This window comes from Mustela erminea, chromosome 7, assembly GCF_009829155.1.
Source record: "Mustela erminea isolate mMusErm1 chromosome 7, mMusErm1.Pri, whole genome shotgun sequence".
Classification (NCBI taxonomy): Eukaryota; Metazoa; Chordata; class Mammalia; order Carnivora; family Mustelidae; genus Mustela; species Mustela erminea.
The window spans coordinates 13,309,611-13,325,931 of record NC_045620.1 but is presented as its reverse complement, the minus strand read 5'-3'; the positions used below and the strand labels follow the sequence as shown (position 1 = coordinate 13,325,931).

General features: G+C 47.9%; 1 protein-coding gene across 1 annotated transcript in view; it reads left to right on the top strand.

Moving 5' to 3' along the window:
• EYA2 (EYA transcriptional coactivator and phosphatase 2) overlaps positions 1–16,321 on the top strand; it is a 189,616-nt gene that overhangs the window by 99,508 nt on the left and 73,787 nt on the right. Inside the window, 3 exon segments of the mRNA XM_032350455.1 lie at positions 4,768–4,801; positions 4,804–4,841; positions 6,675–6,683. Of these exon segments, the coding sequence (XP_032206346.1) occupies positions 4,768–4,801; positions 4,804–4,841; positions 6,675–6,683 (81 nt within the window).

The window sequence follows — 16,321 nt, the reverse complement described above, 5'->3', positions numbered from 1 at the left end:
CCTCTAATTCTTGAAGGCCTCTCCTTCCAACACCAAGAAGACTTTACACCATCCCCTCAGCAGGATTAGGTCTTTGCAAAAGGCTAGAAGAAAATTTGTTTGCCTCAGGTTGTCTTTGTTTTTTCTGCCTCCCCTGCTCCTGAGGATTTCCTGCAGCTTCGAGTGGCAGATCTAAGGAAATCACCAAGAGCAGCACATACATTAATGCCTTTTTTTTTTCATTATTCAGTCACTTAATGTGGCTCCTACTCTTGGTAGGGGTGGGGATAGACAGACATTTTCCGCTGAACTGAGAAGGCTGCAGGAGTGCATGGAAGTCTGGGATTGCGGGGCTCTATCGTTCTGGAAACCCTCTGCTTCTGGATTCCAGAGGAAGAACCACTGGGCAAGAACAGTTGAAAAGGTGCGAGCCTGTGTTTCACTTCCGTGCTTAATGTCTGCGTGGAGGGTTTGCCCCGGTTCGCACCTCCTAAGTCTTTGGCCGTGTTGCTAATGACGGAAGCCCACGAGAGAGAAGTTATGCAGAAAGTGGAAAGGAGAGAAATTCTGACTGTAGATTAGTTACAATCCCTCGACTACAGGTGCCAGAAACCAACTTGAGCTAGCTTAAGTGAAAAAGCAGAAGTTATTTTAGGGATACCGAGATTCTCGTAGAACCCCAGGGCAGGGGACAGGGGAGTGTCAGCAAGATCCTGGAACCAGGAGGTACACAGGGCAAGGAAGTGTGTTTACCCTTTCTCTCCCCACGTGGCACGGCGAAGGTGCCAGAATCCCCGACCAACCATGGTATCTTTTCAGCGCAGGCGCACCCTAGTTCCTGGGCTCCACCCTCTTCCAACCTCGCTCTGCCTCTGACTGAAACCAGGTCCTGGAAGTGGGTGGGGTGGTCTTTCCATCTTCCTTCCCTCTCTTCCCTGGAGACTGGCCCTCCCCATCCTTCAGAGCATGTGTCTGCCAACAGCCCCTCAAAGATGAGGAATGGCTTTCCAGGTTCCGATTTCAAGTTTCCAAGGAAAGACCTCTGACTCAGTTGGGATTAAGGGCTTTCCCTGGCCCAGACCACGGTGGGCTAAGGAGTAGGGTCGCCTGTAGAATAGCTACCAGGAACTTACCCACAGCAGATCTAGGGCAGGGGAGGGAGACAAAGGTTTTTCTGAGGGAATGTAGAACATCACTGAGTGGAATCTGCATCCAGTTTGAACATATTGACTGATTTTTTTAGTTTCTCAGTTTCACTGATCCAACTGAGTTAGTTCAAATAAAATTTCTCAGTTTCACTGATCCAACTGAGTTAGTTCAAATAAACTAGGACTTAGCATACTGAACCCAGAAGAAGCCCTTCTTAAAAAACTTTTTCTTTTTTTTTACCATGACCCTTAATAAGAACTACACTTTACTACCGTAGACCCAGCCCATACCACCCATAACTATAACTGGACCCAAAAAGTCATGAAATAATACTCAGCTCTCCCGATTGCTTTGAAGACCCCTGCACTAACTGACCTTTTCCTCCTACAGACCACCCTTCCCTTTACTGTTAAAAGCATGGCAAAGGGCAGTGTGTAAGTACAGCCGTTCACCTCCAGAGAAGTTCCAGGATGGCCCATTCAAGATGGCAAGACTGAGTACATGACCTTGGCCTCTGCCCCCAAACACCAGCTACACATACAATCAGTCAGGCCCCATGCTCTTAAACATACTGATCAACAGGAAAACAAGGAAAACCAACAATGAAAAATAAGGCCAGAATAAGGTATAGGACAAGTGAAAGGTAATTTAAGAAACAGGAATGTAGGAAAATTCTGATTGGTTTTCTTATAAGGATACAAAGGAGCTCTTGCATCCATAAAATAAAGAAATGGAGGCTCTTGGGAAGGAAATAACTCAGAGACAAAGTAAGAGTCACTGGAAATTTTAAAATGACAGAATCAGAAGTTTAATGGAAGGGTTGGGAAGAAATGTTTTAAGAAACTTCCCAGAACACAGATCAAAAAGACAAAATTATAGAGAATATATTTTTTTGAGTATAAGCCTTATCCATCAAAAAAGTCTAATTTGACTGTTGGGAATTCCAGCAAGAGGAAACAGTGGAAAAGGAGGGAAGAAATCATTTTTAAAAATAAGATTGAGGGTTGGGGCGCCTGGGTGACTCAGTGGGTTAAGCCGCTGCCTTCGGCTCAGGTCATGATCTCAGGGTCCTGGGATCGAGTCCCACATCGGGCTCTCTGCTCGGCAGGGAGCCTGCTTTCCTCTCTCTCTCTCTCTCTGCCTGCCTCTCCGACTGCTTGTGATTTCTCTCTGTCAAATAAATAAATAAAATCTTTAAAAAAAAAAAAAATAAGATTGAGGGGCGCCTGGGTGGCTCAGTGGGTTAAGCCACTGCCTTCGGCTCAGGTCATGATCTCAGGGTCGTGGGATCGAGTCCCGCATGGGGCTCTCTGCTCAGCAGGGAGCCTGCTTCCCTCTCTCTCTCTCTCTCTGCCTGCCTCTCCATCTACTTATGATTTCTCTCTGTCAAATAAATAAATAAAATCTTTTAAAAAAAAAGGGGGCGCCTGGGTGGCTCAGTGGGTTGAGCCGCTGCCTTCGGCTCAGGTCATGATCTCAGGGTCCTGGATCGAGTCCCACGTCGGGCTCTCTGCTCAGCAGGGAGCCTGCTTCCCTGTCTCTCTCTCTGCCTGCCTCTCTGTCTACTTGTGATTTCTCTCTGTCAAATAAATAAATAAAATCTTTAAAAAAAATCTTTAAAAAAATAAAATAAAATAAAAAAATAAAAATAAGATTGAAAATGCGAGGCGCTGAACAGTATGAATGCCAAAAGACCACACCTGGATCTATCCTCATGGGAACTTCAGGTCTGCAAATATAAAGATCCTAAAGTGTCCAAAGGGGGAAAAAAAGCAAAACCTACATAGGACTGAAGATCAGTGAGACATCACACTTCTCACCAGTCACACTGAGCATCAAGCTAATGGAGGAATGCTTTCCAACATCTAGAACGCATTATTTTCCAATTGGAATTCTGTATCCAGAGGTACCACAGAGGAAAATCAAAATAGATCAGATATGGTAGGATTCTACTTTCTAAGCACCCTTTCAGAAGAAACAGCTTAAGGAATGTACTCAGGTAAAACAAAGAAGAAAAGCAAGAGAGAGGGGAAACTAGATGGTTCAGTTGGTTAAGCATCCAACCCTTGGTTTCAGCTCAGGTCATGATCTCGTGTGCCTGGGATTGAGCCCCAAGATGGGCTCTATACAGATGGTTCAGTTGTTTAAGCATCCAACCCTTGGTTTCAGCTCAGGTCATGATCTCGTGTGCCTGGGATCGAGCCCCAAGATGGGCTCTATACTCAGCGCAGTTTGCTTGTCCCTCTCCCTCCTGTTCTGCTCCTCCCCACTTGCACTCCTTCCCCCCTCACACCTGTGCTCCCTTGCTCTCTCTCAAATAAATAAAATCTTTTAAAAAAAAAAAAAAAAAAGAAAGAAAGAAAGAAATATGAGAAGACCAAGAGAGAGCCTTGGGATCCAGGAAATAGTGGATCTCATCTGGAAATGTAGTAAAAAGTAAAAGGACATCTCAAGATGCTACTAGCTCTGCAGCAAGCCTGAAGATGATCCAGTCCACACTGGAACATTCTGTCACTGAGGAGGAACATCTTTGATATGGAGGGTGTGACCAAATTAAAGATTCTAATAAAGCCACATCCTTGGAAACAAGAAAAGAATTAAATCAATTAATAAACTCCTACAAAAAACAAAATGTTATTCCAGACCAGGCATGCTCCTATGTGAACAAACCAGGATATGGCATGATTTTAATTGAGAAGAGCACAGGGAAGGACGTGACCTTAGTGGGAGGGAATGGTCCTCCTGAAAGTGGCTCGGAGGTTAGACCACTGGAACACTCAGAGAAGGAAGCAAATTCCCAGCAGTTTCCTTGCCTCTGCAGTGAAACATAATCACAAGATGTGGGTGATCATTACTGGTCACTAACTTTGAAAAGCCAACATCTAGACTGAGCACAGAAGATTGAAGTACAGCCCTGGAAGGAATGTGGTCCGTCCACTTTGGCGGTGGGGAAAGGAAGGCTAACGCTGCTCAGATGAGAGTGAGGAGGAGGTTGGGGAGGGGGTGGGGACACCAACAGCCAGCGTCTTCCATGGCAGACTCACTGTTTCAGCCGGGGAGAGTGTCCAGAGTGGATGGTCTCAGAACTAGCGGGCTCACATGTGGGAAAAAATGTAAAGTCCTAGAGAAATGAGCTAAACTCTCAATCTTTTGAATTGCTCAGTCAAAAAGCTATTATCTAAAGTTGGCAAACTGGTAAGCAAAAAAGGCATAAATATGTTACAGAGGTAAACACCAGAATTACTAAAAAACAGGAGTATTGAGAAGTAGTAGGGCTTACGGTGAGCAGTGAATGCAAAAAGGTAGTACTTCATTCTTTCAAATGAGTTATATGATTTTTATTGTTGTTTTTGGCCTGAGCTCCTCCATTTTTGAGCTTTTATGTGGAAGGCAAGAACAGGCTTCTTGGTTCTGGCATCTCTGGGTTGATAGGAGCCCAAAATTGGCCATCAGAATACACTTGACACGGCTAAGGTTGGATGGGGACCCAGTGACACATCAGTGAGTCACATGTTTTATAACTTAAAGATAATGTTTTTCAAGATTTCTTTCTCCTCCCGGGGAATTAATTTCTGCAGACATTAAGTCAGAAGCAAGCGAGTCCATTTGTCTCCAGTCTCTTCCTTTCTTTCATCACAGCGTGTGTTCGTGTGGGATTTGGATGAGACGATAATTATTTTCACTCCTTACTCACCGGGACCTTCGCGTCCAGAGTATGGGAAAGGTAAGAATCCATTTTGTCTCTTCTCTCTCTCTGTGTCTCTTTGTTGTTGTTGTTTTCTGGGTTTTTTTTTTTTTTTTTTTCAACATGACGGTCTGTCCAGCTGGTTTGTCCTGGGAATTGTGGGGGCAGTTTATGAGGCGGCTTCTCCAACAAAAGCTGCCCCTCTAGGTCAGTCTGGGTTGAGTGCTCCTATGGAATGTTCCCTCACCATGTGAAAATTTAATTAGCTTCCCCTTCTGTCGTCCCCAAGCCTTCCTTCCAACACATGAAGTGTTCACCGTTCACTTGATGGGATATAAGTTCAGAGTCTTCGGCTGTCTCCCTCCTAAGAGGGCGAGGATCCATGGCAGCCAAAAACAGTAATCTTAGCTTAAAAAACGAGGTAAAGTATTTTTCTAGTTCCCTGTTGTTTATCTTTAGTGTCTCCGGCAGATGAATTCCATTTCCTTCCGTTTTTCTGAGACGAGGGGGAGGCATCTTGTCTGTTCCAGAGTGGACCTTTGCAACAGCTTTGCAAGCGTATCATGGACAAAGTATGACAGGGAACCCTGCAGTTAGGATTTGGGGCAAATGTTATCGGCTGAGCGTGGTGAATGGAAGAATCATTGAAACCACCTTCATAATGCAAAAGTGACCCAGCTGCTCACAACCCACAGCCTGCCGGTTCTCTGCACTCTCCCCACTGGCTTCCAGCAAACCACATGTGGGGGCCGTCTCCTTGGGGAGACAGGTGGGGGTGGCGAAGCAGAGCTTTAGAGAACAGGCAAGCTGTCATCTCTGAGGCGAGCGACCTGTTGGCAGCTGCTTCCACGCATATGGGTAGGAACCATGAGACTCACCAGCGCCTGGAAAATATTTCTGTTTCTGTTTAGAGACCAGAAATATGATTTGACATCACCTCATGGCTTTTCCAGCTGCTCGTGTTTTTTATGGGGGTTATAACAAGCTGGATGTGTAATTAGCAAGATAGATTTATCATCTGCCATTATGTTGTAAAGAATATAAAAATGGTGTCGCTGGTGCAGAAATCTCTGCCACGTAGGGAACACCGTTAATATGTCTAGCAGTGCCTGCGGAAATCCGGCGTGCAATCTTGGACGGAGCACAGCGTTGGTAAAGGATGGCAGAGTCCAGAGCTGCGAAAAAGACCAGAGTGGACTTGGCAGGCATTGCAAAAAGTGGGGCCATCCCAAAGGGGCTGCAGTAGCGAGTTACCTGCTAGTCTGGGTGTCAGGGCTTTTCTAACCGCCCCGGTAAAGCCCCCACCCCCTAAAAAGCATACCTTCCCCCTTCTTGCCTTTAGAAGTAGCCCACTCTGAGGTCCTACAGCTGCGTGCAACAGCTGGGCTCTCAGGGATTGTGTAAGGCTGTGTTATCTCGGGGATGGTCTTTGTGTCTGTGTCACCACCATTCCTGAAACCGAACTTTGAGCATCCTCAAGACAGGGACAAAGCCCAGAGAGCCTTTCTGAGCCCACACCACGTGATCCTAGATCCTCACTCCAACCCTAATCCAATCACCTAATCCGAGCCACCTCCACCGCCAGCTGCAGACCTTGCCCTTTACAGCTGCCGACAGAGGGCTGGTCCCACAGCCCAGGCCCAGGGGAGTCATGTCACTTCCCTGCTGGAAAATGGTCACTGGCTTCCCGGTGGACAAACGCTAATCCCAGCCTCCCAAGGCCCTTCATGGGCTAACTCCTGCCCCCCCCCCCCCCGCAGCCCCGTTTCCCGCTACTCATCCTAAATTACTTTCTGTCCTCAAAGCTGGCCGCATTCTCTCGCATCTCTGTTGGGTTTCTCCCAGGACGCACCAGGTGTAGAGTGGAAAAGTGAGACGGGGGAGGGGAGGCGGCCAATACACGTTGCACAAAGAGTTAACCACTGCAGGTCCCTGGGGCCCGGGGGAGATTCTGTAGGACACAACTCTGAGCGGACCACCGATGAGTGAGGTTGCTGGGATATCGATTCCATCATAGGCTGAGGGCTTCTGCTGGATTGTTACCTCCCTGCACATCTGGCCTGCCCCAAGAATGCCATAGAGCACAGCACTCACAACCGAAAGCCTCTGCGTGTACAGGAACGGACACAGCTGAGGGGATATGGGAAACGGGCACACCGGAAGCCTCTGCTGTAATCTAGAATGTTCTAGCATGTTCTTTTACTAGATGAAATCTTACTTTCAGTTCCCATTTTAAATGTAGCTTCCTTCAAGAGTACTTAGCTAACCACTCCCCTTTATCTAAATTGCAACTCTCGCTATTACTGTGTTTTTCATCTCTATTACACACTCACCATCAATCTCCCTTCTAGGCTATACGTATGTACCATGAGGGCAGGGGCTGTGAACACTTTTTTACCTACCCAGCCAAACGGTGCCTGGGCCAGAATTGCTCAATAAATATTTGTTGCATGAGTAAGTCAGGACGATCCGCTGGAATGAAAGCTACATGATGACAGGCACATTTTTTGCCCTGTTTTGTTCATTGCTTTATTCCCAGTGCATAGAACAGTACCCCCCACTTAGAAGGCTTCAAATAAATATTTGTTGAAGGAAGGAAGGAAGGGAAATAGTATCAAAACAAAAAATGCCTAGCTGGTGGCCAACGACCAAATTCAGCCTGCAGACATTTTTGTTTGGCCCCTAGAGTGTTTGAAAAAATGTGAATTTGTCGCCAACATTTAAAAATCAGGAGATTGCAGAGACCAAAACAATCCAGATCTCTAGCTCTTCTTGAAAAATTAGAAAATCTGGCAATCCTACATTCTCATGTGGCAGCAATCAACGGGAGCTGAGTAGTGACTGGCCTCAGCGGTGTGGCGGGGGGCGGGGGGTCCACTCTGCAGCCCAACCACAGCCCCCACTTGGCCTGTTTAACCCACTTATGGGAGCATCCTGGCCCCACTGGCATGTGAGTTCCAACTGTCCTGGAATTTCAGAACCACAGAAGGTCACAGTTGGAAGGACCTAGGAGATCACCCTGCCCAGATAGTCTCCATAGTACAGAAGGAGAAACTGAGGCCCAGAGAGAGTAAGATCACCCAGGAGAGAATAAGAGTCATATTTCAGGCTCGCTTGCCTCCCCGGGAGCCCCCAGCAGGCCCAGGGAAAACTGAGATGAGAAACCCTGCAGCATCCAAGTCCCCTGTGCCATATTCACTCCAGTTCTAGAACTCACCACTCCCTCCTCCAGCTCTCCCCTAGGCGAGGAATGAGGTGGATTTTTTCTTTTTTAATTTGCAAAAGCCAAGCACCCCAAGAGAGACCCAAAATAACCATGGCTTATACAAGACCATTTATTTCTTGCTCATAACAGTGCAGGTGTCTGCAGCTCAAGCTGGTAGGGCTGCTACACAGCACAAGGCACCGAGGCCCTACTTGTCCTCTGCCATCCCAGAACATCACCCTCGCTGGCAAGACAAAACCTAGCTCGCCCCCATGTGTATGTTCCAGTCAGTGGGAAGGGGGAACAGGAAAAAGAGAATTAACCCCTCTTTATTTTACTTTATTTTTATTTGTCCCCTGCTCTGTTAAGGGCCAGACTCAGAATCTGTATATAGCATTTCTGTTCACATCCCATTGGCTGAAACTTGATCATGTGGCTGCATGTAGCTGCAAGGGAGTCGGGGAAATGTAGTCCAGTCACATGCCCCTTTGGCATTCAGGAATTCTATTATTCTGGAGGGAGAAAGAAAAAGTGGATATCCAAGGACAGCTAGCGTTTCCTAGCACAAAGTACCATCTACATCTAATAAAGGGAAGAACAATGGAAGAGGAAAATGTTGAGGAAAAAGATCCCAGAGGGCAATCATATTTGTAGGTCTAAAGCTCCAAAGAGAAATCTTGGCTACAGCAATAAACTTGGAAGTCAGAGAAGTATCAAGAACCCAGAAGAATAAGAGTGTGGCCCCCATTTTGCAGACAGAGTAACTGAGGCACAGGGAGGTGATATAGTCAGGGTATTCATTTTGTTTTGTTTTATTTTATTTTATTTTATTTTATTTATTTGACAGACAGAGATCACAAGTAGGCAGAGAGGCAGGCGGGGGCGGTGGGGAAGGCAGGCTCCCTGCTGAGCAGAGATCCTCGTGCGAGTCTCAATCCCAGGACCCTGGGATCATGACCTGAGCCGAAGGCAGAGGCTTTAACCCACTGAGCCACCCAGGAGCCCCTTTTGTTTTATTTTATTGTGTTATGTTAGTCACCATATAGTACATCATTATTTTTTGATGTAGTGTTCCATGATTCATTGTTTGCCTATAATACCAGTGCTCCATGCAATACATGCCCTCCTTAGAACTAAAATACATGGCCTTGACTTTTGGCCCACAGCTCTTTCTCTTTGCGCTTTGCCTAGAAACTATAGCTATATGAAGCTCATTATTAATAGCTGGTATCAAGCAGAAATCAATGCAGAAGTCATGCTTCAAATTGAAGCATGGAGTATTAAGCTATAAAGATATTTATTGGATCACAGTAATTGAACAACTCAGAGGTATCTGAATTCAGGTTGGGCTAGATCCAGGAGCACTAGCAGTGTTCTCAGGGCTTGGTCTTTCTGTATCCCTCAGCTGACTTTCTTCATATAGCAACTCCCTGTCAGCAATCCCAACTGAAAAAGAAAACCTACTTCCTGGAATTCAAGCACAGATCCCAGGCTTGAATCTCATTGCCCAAACCTCTGTGGCTCTGATTTGCCATGCTAGATCAGGAGCCAATGCTCAGAGAGAGTAAAGGAACAGGTCAGCTCCATCCCAACTAAATGCACAGAATGGGGGAGGAATGTTTCCCAAAGGAAACTGAAATTCTCTTTCTAGAAGAGGGTGAGGACCATGGAGTCCAGAATGGGTTCTGAAGGGCAAGACACCCTATACATCCACGCCAAGGCCCCATGGCTCTTTGCTTGTGGCCACTGCTTTGAGCACTGCATAGAAAGCAGAAATCATACCAACTGTGGTCCCAGCCAAAGGGGTAACTTGCTGTTTACTTAGGGAAATAAGACCAACAGAGCTAAAATGATTAAGGAATGATTCAAAACAGAGTGTGTGAGTTTTCAAACAGAAACTGGGCTCTCTTCCTGTTCCCAATCAGAGGCATGTGCTGCTCGAGGCTGTCGTCTCTCCACTTCCTTTCCATCTCTTCCTACCCAGTGCTCAGAGCCAGAGCATCCCCCTTTGGTAGCTGTACCTCCCTCATCTTGTGGATCCATTAGAAATTCCCGGGAGAGCTGGAGCCGCCAGCAGCCGCCGCCTCTTCCCTAACCTCTCCTCCCACCTCGCTCCCAGCAATCCCTGAACTCCATTTCTTCCATCCTGGATCAGGCAAATGCAAGGTGGTCAGGAGTCTTTCTTTCCCTGTGGCCGGGAAAGGACTCTAAGAGGGATTCATCAGCAGTGCCCCCGCCCCGGGGTTCACAGTAGGTCCGCCTTGACTCCTCCCCTTCTGCCTTGCCTTCCAGGCGGCTCAGCACCGATTGGAAACTCAACTCCAGGACCAGTGGTGTGTGTCTTTTTAATAACAGCTTTCTGGAGATAGAATCCATGTGCTCTACCTGGACATTTCAATCTGTACAAATCACTGGTTTTTAGGATCTCTAGAGTCGTGCAACCATCACCACCGTCTAATTTTAGAATATTGTCATCACCCCAAAAAGAAACTCCGTGTCCCTCAGCGGTCACCCCCTGTTTCCCACAGTCCCTGGTCACTACTAATCTACATTTGGTCTCTATAGATTTGCCTTTTCTAGAGAGTTTTTATAAAATAAATTCGACAGTACGTGGTCTTTTGTGACCAGGTCTTTCACTTAGCATCCTGTTTTCAAGATCCATCCATGCCGTAGTGGGTACCAGGACTCCATACCTTCTCATCGCCGTGTGATTCTCTCTTGTACGGACTGTACTGCATTTTGTCTGTCCCTTAATGAGTTGAGGGACAGCTGGGTTTGGGGCTTTTATGAAAAATGCTGCTGCAAGCACCTGAGGACAAGCTTTTGCAAGGACATATGTCCTCAGTTCTCTTAGGTATATACCCAGGAGTGGAATTGCTGGGTCCTCTAGGAATTCTAGGCTTAACATTTTGACCAACCGCTGGACTGTTTTTCAGAGTTGTTGCCCCATGTTATGATCCTCTAAGCAGTGTTTAAGGTTCCAATTTCTCCACCTCCTCACCAACACTTGTGCATGTCTTTTCAGTTATAGTTCTCCTGATCTGTGTGCAGTGGGATCTCCCGGTAGTTTTGATTCATATGGCCTTAATGACTAATTACGTTGACCAATGATGTTTTCCTGTGCTTATTAGCCATTGTAGTCTCCTCTTTAGAGAAATAACTATTCAAATCCTTTGCCCACTTCTCAATTGGTTTATGTCTTTTTCTTATTGGCTTTAAGAGATTTTATATATTCTGGATACATATATATATATGTATATGTATCCAGTTTTTCATATATTCTAGATATATACATATATTTTAGAGATGTACAGTTTACAAATATATATAAATATATGATTATATATGATATGTATAATTATATGATGTGTATATATATACATATATACGCATACACGATTTGCTACATTTTGCAACAGTAGATATGTGATTTGCAGATATGTTTTCCCCATTCAGTGGGTTGTCTTTTCGCTTTGTGGATGGTGTTCTTAGAAGTATTTTAGGTATTTCAGGGGAGAGAGACTGAAATTAAATTTAAGAAGAGGCCTCCTGGAGAAGCTGAATGTTGAATAAAGATTTAAAGGGGGGTGCCGGGTGGCTCAGTCAGTTCAACGTCTACCTTCAGCTCAGGTCATGATCTCAGGGCCCTGGGATTGAGCTCCCCATCAGGCTCCCTGCTCCGCAGAGAGTCTGCTTCTTCCTCTCCCTCTGCCCCTCCCGACCAATCATGCTCTCTCTCTCCCAAATAAATGAACAAAATCTTTAAAAAAAAAAAAAAGACTTAAAGGAAGTAAAGGAACAGATAGATATCTGGTGGAAGAGCAGAGGGAACAGCAAGTGCAAAGGCCCTGAGGCAGAAGTTTGCCTCAGGGTGAGTTTTAGGGACAACGAGGAAGTTGGAGCAGAGCAAGCAAAGATGAGAGTAATAACACACCAGGCTTTTTCTATGAAGTAGGAGCCATGGAGGCTGGGAGTAGAAGAAGGGCAGGATCTGAATTCTGTTTCTAAAGAATCCCTCTGGCTGCTCTCCTGGAGAGTAGAGCACAGGGGAGCAAGGGTGGAAGCAGGGAGACCAGTGAGCAGGCTATAGCAACAGTTCAGCTGAGAGACGATGGTTGTGTAGACCAGGGTGGGAGCAGGGGAGCAGTGAGAAGTGTGGCAACCTGGGTACATTTTGGAGGAGGAACCGACCACAGATGAAGAACGCAACACGATTCCTCATTCTCCTGCACTGGGCTACAGAGATGTCCTATTTTCTGTCGAGGGTCTTCCTCTGAAGAGACCTCACCTATTCATCCCCTATTGCCAACTAGCAAATTCCTCTTGAACAAATTCTCCTGTTTTTTGCACAGTGCACTCTATGCCAAGTACTCTGCTGTGAGCACTGTTATTTAAGTTGGACCTCACATGCAGACGCTGAGTTATTCATACTCTTTGTGCACGCAAAGCCCATCTCTTGTTTCACGGGGGCACGACGTGTGTTTCCCTTTAGGCCCATTTGGATCTTCCTCCTTCTCTCCCCATGTTTCAGTGTGGTGGATTCTGTTTGTCTTCCTGTGACATACGTACTGGGATTTTTCGCGTACATTTCTGTCACATCTGTAAACAGCGCTGTTTAAATACCCCATGTTTCTCACTTCTTTCCTTCTGCTCTGTGGTTTTGGATCCTTCCGTGTCACCATACAGCCAACAGCAGTGTTCTGACTCAGTGGCTCTCAACTGGAGGTGACCTGGCCCCCAAGGGACATTTGGCAATGCCCCGGCCATTTTGGGTTTTCACAGCTTGGAGGGGTGCTCCTGGTATCTAGTGACTGGAGGCCAGGGATGCTGGGGAAACATCCTGCAATGCACAGGCAGCCCCCCGCACCACAGAGATTGATCTGACCCCAAACATCCATAGAACTGCCGTTGAGAAACCCTGCCCCTAAGATTCCACGTTAACCTTCTCTGCCTTTCGCACGAGGAGATCACCCAGGCTGCCCGATCTACCCACCCGCATAGACCACACTGTGACAGGCAACCCTCAGGGACTCTCGAGTTTTTTATATGTTCTATCTCACTGAATCTCCACCACAAGCCTGTAAGGCATGGCTGCTCCTCTTACAACCATTTCTGGAGAAACTGATGCTCAGAGAGGTGGGGGGGATTCAGCCGTTGTCGCCCAGCTTGGACGGGATGAAAGCCAGGGTGCAGCCCACTGCTCCCAGCCACGCATGGGAGCAGCATCCCCGGCGAAGCATGTGCATGTTCTCAGGGTAAAAAGGAAAAGCCGCTGGGGTGAACTCTTCTACATGACCGTGAACTCCAAGGATGGACGGACTGGATCTGATGTGTTCATAGCTTCATCCCCTGGCACCCAGCAGTGCCCGGTACATCTGCTTGACAAATATTTGTTGAATAAACAAATAAACAAATAGCTTGCGGGCAGGGAGTTTTAAGTGCGAGCGATTGCAAGCCCTGCAGAAGTGAGAGTCCAGGGCGTCTGCCCTCGAGGGAACAGATGTCCGCACACATGACAAGACAGGGGCTTGTCAGCATCTCTCTGGGGCCAAGACGCTAGGTGCCAGCCTGGTCTGGCCTCACCCAGAGCTTGGCCCACAGCAGGGGCTCAGCGAAGGCCGTGGAGTATTGTGCAAGGAGCCCATCTAGGCAGGCTAGCAGCCAGGGACATTTTGCAGGTGGGGGACCTGGGCTGGAGCCAGGTGACCCTTCATGCCTGCCTGAGCAGAGTCCTATCCAGAATTTCTGTCCACGTGGCGCCTTTAGGGGGCCATGCCTTGCTGAATCTGAAAAGATTCAAGGTTTCAAACCGATAACGCAGGGCCAAATGTGGCCTAAAGACAGGTTTAGTCTGGCCCCCTGGCATTTCTTGAAGCTCTCAAGTCATTGCTGGTATTTTCTTATATCTCTTTTAAAAAAAAAGAGATTTTATTTATTTTCTTATTTGATGGAGAGAGAGAGAGACCAGGAGCAGGGGGAGGAGCAAGGGGAGAGGGAGAAGTAGGCTCCCCGCTGAGCAGGGAGCCCGATGCAGGGCTTGATCCCAGGACCCTAGGATTATGACCTGAGCCAAAGGCAGACGCTTAACCAGCTGAGCCACCCAGCACCCTATATCTCCTCTTTTTTTTTTTTTTTTTTTTTTGAGAGAGAGAGAGAGAGCGCGCGCGCACTTGTGTGGGGAGGGGACAGAGGGAGAGGGTGAGAAAGAATCCTAAGCGGGCTCCATGCCCAGCACAGAGCCCAACACACGGCCAATCCCATGACCCTGAGATCATGATCTGAGCCAAAACTGAGAGTCCAATGCTTAATCAACAGCCACCTGTGCGCCTTGGCAGTATTTTCAAATCTGGATACTTTACATAAAAATCTGGATGTCTCACTTCTCTTGAAAACTGGGGAGGTCTGGCAATAGCAAGCCTGAGTTTTCAAAGAGCGGGGACCTCTGGCAGGATACATGCCCTCAGGTGCCCCTCAGCCCTGTGGGCAGGGAGCTCTTCCCCTCCTTTGTCCCAGCAGACACTCACCTCTGTGACCCACCAATGCCAGGTTATTCCCGGAGTGTGTCGGATGTGTGGGGGCAGAGATTACTGGTTCCTGGTTCCCTCCAGGGGCCTTGAAGCTCTGTCGGTTCATTCTAAACTGTGCCTTTAGCATCCTCTCAGAAGCACAGGTCGTCTCCTTCCTCGGGAGCATCTGTCTAGCCACGCTGTCGTGGCGGGGGTCTGTTCACTCAGAGTATGTAAACCCCTGCCACCTGCCCCAGCTCCGCCTCCTCCAGCAGCTGGAAGGGAAGCAGGGCTCCCCACCCAGTGTCCGCACCCAGCGCTCTCCGCCCTTCCTGACGAGGTCTAAACCCCCTCCCGACGGCTCAGACCCCCACGGAGCTCGTCACAGCGCCTACTGCTGTGGTTCCTCTCTTGCTGGGATTACCGGGCGATAGAGTCACTTCGCCGTCGTCATCATGAGGTGGCGAGGACGGACTTTTCGTTCCAGTGACACTGTGCACGCCCCGCCCGGTCCCCGTAGCCCTCCCCATTCCTGTGGGCACGATGGCTTCCCTCTGTCAGGACCCGTGACACTCTGGGGGGTTCTTCACAGTCTCCCAGGCGTCCCCAGTTACACACAGCCGTGACCCACTCACTGTCCCACGCGGGGGTTGACTTCCTTCTCCGGCCCCCACTTCTCTACTGTGCCACCCATGCTTCTAGGGTCTCTTCCCAGCGAAACTGCTCACACCAGCATCCCGGGATCAGGGGCTGCTTCCGAGGAGACAAAGATTCCAAGGAGGTCCGAGTGTTCAGACTTCCTCCTGATTTCAGGAATGGGAAGTCCTCATCCGCAGAACCCTGTTGTCCCCTAAGCCCTCCCAGCAACGTGAAGTGTGGCCCGGGGCCCCGCCATCAGCAGGAAGCTGTTAGAAATGCAGAGTCTCGGGTTCCAGATGTGCTGAACCAGAATGGACATTTAAACTTGACTCACAGGTAATTCCTTCACACATTAGTCTGTGCCGCAAGACATAAGCCATGAACTCACTTAGTGACAACTTTTCTCAAAGATCCGGCCCGCCCACCAGCGTCTTTGTGCGTCTGGAAGAGGCTGGGTAGAGCGAGGCGAGGCTGGCCAGATCTGGGCTCTAGGCCCATAGCCTCCCCCCAACCACAGCTCTTCTGCCCCTTCTGACCAGCCACAGCCCTCCCCCACTCCTCAGAGGGTGTCATTACGTGATTCCGGCTCGGATTCCGGAATCCAATACCCAGCGCGGTGCCATCAGGATTCAATCAGATCCAGTCGGCGATACATGGCTGAGCCTGTCCGTTACCGCTTTACAGACTGAGAAGAAATAAAAAACCCCGGTTTTATGACCCAGCAGTTAAAAACTATTTGTAGAAGTTGCTACGGTTCAAATCAAAAGTGCCCTCCCTGGAGGACTATTAGTTAATTCAGAGGCCCACGGATTCTTTCCTTCTCTTTCTTTTTACCCCGTCTACCTTGAGATGCAGCTCTAATTCGCTTCTGCCGCTCAGACATCCAGCGCTTTCCATCCTTTGACAAACACAAGCCAAAGTGCTTAAGGACATCTGTTTATTTTATTTCTTTAATGAGAAAACCTTCCAATTTCTCCAGGCTCAGCTGTGTTTATTGACTCTGTGTTAGCCATGTGAGGCTAGCACCTTGGAAGTTTAAAGTCCTGGCGGGGCCCTCGCAGCGGCCTCCAGCTCTGAAAGGCAGTCAGCCCTGCCCAAGGAAAACAGAGTCCTTGGAACTCTATAAAATAAGATTTTCAAAATAAATACTGCCTAATT